The following is a 3,713-nucleotide window of genomic DNA, read 5'->3' on the forward strand; positions in this document are numbered from 1 at the left end:
TTCCTCTTTCTTTCTCCCTTTCCTATCCCTCACTCATGTCTGTCCCGTCTGTAACATCTGAAAATAAAATATAATAAATAATAAAAACAAAGATCGACCAAATGGACCAATACGGCAATGCCACGATGATCCATTTGGCAAAGTAAATCCATTGGGTATCCTTGTTGGTCTTCAGACAACAATTCTGATGGCTAAAGAACCAAATGGGACAGGCAGAAAAAAAAAAAAAAAAAAAAGACAATACACCACAGACCCATTCTGTATACCACACCCACATTCCCTGCCCTTAATTTCTCACAGTCATTTATTTAACCAAAACTATCAAAACACATTTCATATGTAATTATCATTGCACATTTTAGCCAACGGAAAATATATATAACTATCAGTTTTTCAATTGGAGATAATCTCATTACAAGTCTCACTCACAGAGCTTACAGTGAGCATAATGCATACCAAAATCCACAACATCTAGGTTTGCATTTGAAATTGATATTTTTAAAAATAAATTTGGAACTAAGCATATGCTAATGGAAAGTTTTAATTTGGAAATAACTCAAAACTAATCAATTCCTTAAAAAAAAATAATATCCTGTTACATTCCATGCAATGTCCACTGCACCTAAACTCAGTCTACTCTTTAAGCTGAGTGAACATACAACTATTTTGTAACTCTCCCAGATACTCTCATTTGCTGTTAAACTTGACATCATCAAACTTGACTATCTTTCCATCACGAGTTACCACCTCGGTCTGCTCCCATGAACCCATTTCCCCGTTTTTCTCCTCAAAACGCCGCACCACCACCCTCCCTGTCGTTGGCAGGTTGCAGGGAAGATCCTTGGCAGCTTCGTGTAACAACTTCATTTTCCTGAGGTCCTGTGCGAGTTCTGATCCACCTTTCGGCGCCAGATCGTGATTTTTGTTCTTGTCCTCTTGCCTCTGTGGGGAAGGAGGAAGGTGCACTCCAGTCCGAGGCAAAGGTTTTATCTCTGGTCTAGGAGAACGTTCAAATATCCGCCCTGTAGGCTTATTCATAGGTGACTGATGAATAAGCCCTGTAGGCTTATTCATAGGTGACTGATGTATGTCAAACTTGTTTAACGGTGATGGATCCCTGTTAAGTGGAGAAATACCTCGGTTTATCGGTGATAAGTCCCTGATTAGCGGAGATGCAGCTCGATTGATTGGTGATGGGTCCCTGATTGGCAGATGTGCATCTCTGTTCGGAGGTGATGGGGACTGGTTTCTGGCATTAAAGTGAGGTGTAGGTGGTTTAAGATGATCTTTTTGAATGGGTGTGTTGGTGACAATGCCCATTCCTGCAGCTCTTCGAATATCACTAATGACCCCGCCCATAGAGGCCCTCAGAGATGGATTCTGCTCCACCATCCTACACACAGCAGGGCAGTATGGTTGGTCCTTTAAAACATCCTTGATTTTGTCAGGACAGACGCTGGGTGTGTACAGACGAATCCGGGCACAGAGCTCAGCTATGATTTTTCCCATGGCCCAGACGTCTGAACGCTGATCTCTCTGGCTACCCCTCTGCAGCACCTCAGGAGCCGAGTAAGCCTCGTTCCCCATGTCCATTGCAGAGTTTAGACCACGTTTGAAGAACTTGGCCAGTCCCAGATCAATAATTACTGCTCTGTTCGTGTTATGCTCCACCTAAAGAACAAACATTGTTCAGCAAACATTAAATATTGACTAAAAAAATACACCTCATACAGCTTTATACGGTGGATGATGTGCAACCAGCTTCTGCTCAGAGATAGTTTCTCTGAAGAGTCTGCACAGAATTACCAGCTTTTCTATTTATTGATTTTTTTTATTATTTTTATCTGGTTCTGTTGATCTTTAGCTGACTGTCTTTTCAGATGCTTGTTTTGTTGTTAAAGCATTTTGTAATCTTGTGATTTTGAAAAGCAACAAAGAATATGGGATGGTGTTTTTTTGCCATGATCAGTTTTATGATACCAGCCACACGTATGTCTTTAAAGTTTTGAGACAAGTATATGCGTAACGAGCCATTCGTAGTTTCACTGTGACAGACGCATGTGCTTTGCCCTACATTACTTAATCTCCGAGACAACCAAAGCTTGCGTAAGTTGACTTTGACATTGCAAATAAAAAAGCAAAAAACAAACAAATGACAAAAACTTCTTTACCTACCAGAGGGATAAGACTTATTCAGAGTCGACATATGCTCAAATCTGCATGTTAAAAAGAAACATTGTGATAAAATCTAAATTTCCACTCACCATAATGTTTTCAGGCTTGAGATCTTGATGGACAATGTCTCTGGAGTGTAGATGAAGCAGCCCTTCACACATGCCGACAATGATTGTGCCTTTATTAGCTGGAGTCATCTGTGTGGTAAAAATAAATATGAGACCAATTTTAGGACGACCAGGGTCACATTGACTTTCATGCTTACCAGAGTTGGAAATCTTTAAACTACTTATTAAAGTGTGATATAAATTAGGCAATTGCATGCTAAAATACATAAAATGTTACACAACAGAAGATAATAGGTAATATTACAACAGCAATTGTTCTTGGTTTATACCCTACACAAAACACACAGCAAAGCAAAGGAGTCAGTCAAAGGGCAGTGGTGACCTGCAAACCATGCAAACAATTTTTCTTAATTTCAACTTTCATTTCTTTTGTCTTTTTTCTAGTAACCTCACCAATATTTTAGACTTTGACGCCTTGAAGATGGTGGTCTCCAAGTCCTCTCCGAAGACAAACTCTAGTGGAATGATCCATTTTCCATCTTTAAGAATTATTTTGCCCAGAAGCCTCACTATGTTGGGATGTTTTGCCTTGCTGCAGATCAGTGGTAACAAGTCATGGAGAAAAGAAGATTTTGACAAAATCAAAACAAAATAAACTGGGCGTTTCTTTTTCTAAAACATTCAAAACCACCTGGATCATCTAGCATCAGGTGAGGGAATTATGTGCAAACATTCAGGTTTTGATTCAGAGGCCACTAGATGAGTCAGGCCTTCAGGCCACTCTCATGAAGTCTGTTTCTTGTTGTATTGATCAGATTGATTAATCAGAGACATTCACATCAGTGGCCTGCTGAAGATCATTTTGTAGGACTCTGGCAGTGCTCATGCTACCAGTAGTGACACTGACCCTAGCTAAATGCAAAACTTGTGAAAGAAAAATTGGTCAATAATGCTAAAGAGGAAAAAGATGTCAGTGTCCTCCACCTGTAAAACCACTCCTGATTTGGGTGTTATCTCATTGTTGCTCCTCTAAAGCTGTTGTTAATGTCATTAATACTACAGCAGCTGAAACTGATTAACAACAACCTCTGCTACTTAACTGGCCATATCAATACCCCAGACGTTTAATTTACTTTATGCTGTACTCTTATTAAATAGTATTACTTTAATTTTTTAGCAGTTAATTAACACATAGTCAAGACCACCTGATGAAGATAAAACAGAGCATCAGAATAGAGAAGAAAGTTGATTAAAGTACATTTGAAAATGGGGTGGTTGGTTGATGGCAGTGTTTCAGAAACTGCTGATCTACCCCTTCTTTAAATGCCTTGTTGATATCAGAGGCCTAAGGAAAATGGTTCAAGCTGGCAGGTAGGCAACAGAAATTCAAACCATGAGCTTGCTTTGAATAAGTACCTGGCAAGAGTGGGAAGGGAAAACTCCCTTTTACAGTTGCAAGAACAAACCTCA

At 39.6% G+C, this 3,713-nt stretch overlaps 1 protein-coding gene across 4 annotated transcripts in view; it reads right to left on the reverse strand.

The window, feature by feature from the left end:
* Nucleotides 1-224: 224 nt before the first annotated feature.
* LOC102196604 (cyclin-dependent kinase D-1) overlaps nucleotides 225-3,713 on the reverse strand; it is a 5,979-nt gene continuing 2,490 nt past the window's right edge. For all 4 annotated transcript variants that reach the window (XM_005750822.1, XM_013915343.1, XM_013915344.1 and 1 more), the window contains exons 3-5: nucleotides 2,697-2,835; nucleotides 2,265-2,372; nucleotides 225-1,671 (exon numbers count right to left, since the gene is read on the reverse strand). In XM_005750822.1, coding sequence (XP_005750879.1) covers nucleotides 688-1,671; nucleotides 2,265-2,372; nucleotides 2,697-2,835 — 1,231 coding nt within the window. In that variant the 3' untranslated portion in view covers nucleotides 225-687. The remainder of the gene's footprint in view (nucleotides 1,672-2,264; nucleotides 2,373-2,696; nucleotides 2,836-3,713) is intronic.

This window comes from Pundamilia nyererei, unplaced genomic scaffold (assembly GCF_000239375.1).
Source record: "Pundamilia nyererei isolate P.nyererei 1_Seehausen unplaced genomic scaffold, PunNye1.0 scaffold00289, whole genome shotgun sequence".
NCBI lineage: Eukaryota > Metazoa > Chordata > Actinopteri > Cichliformes > Cichlidae > Pundamilia > Pundamilia nyererei.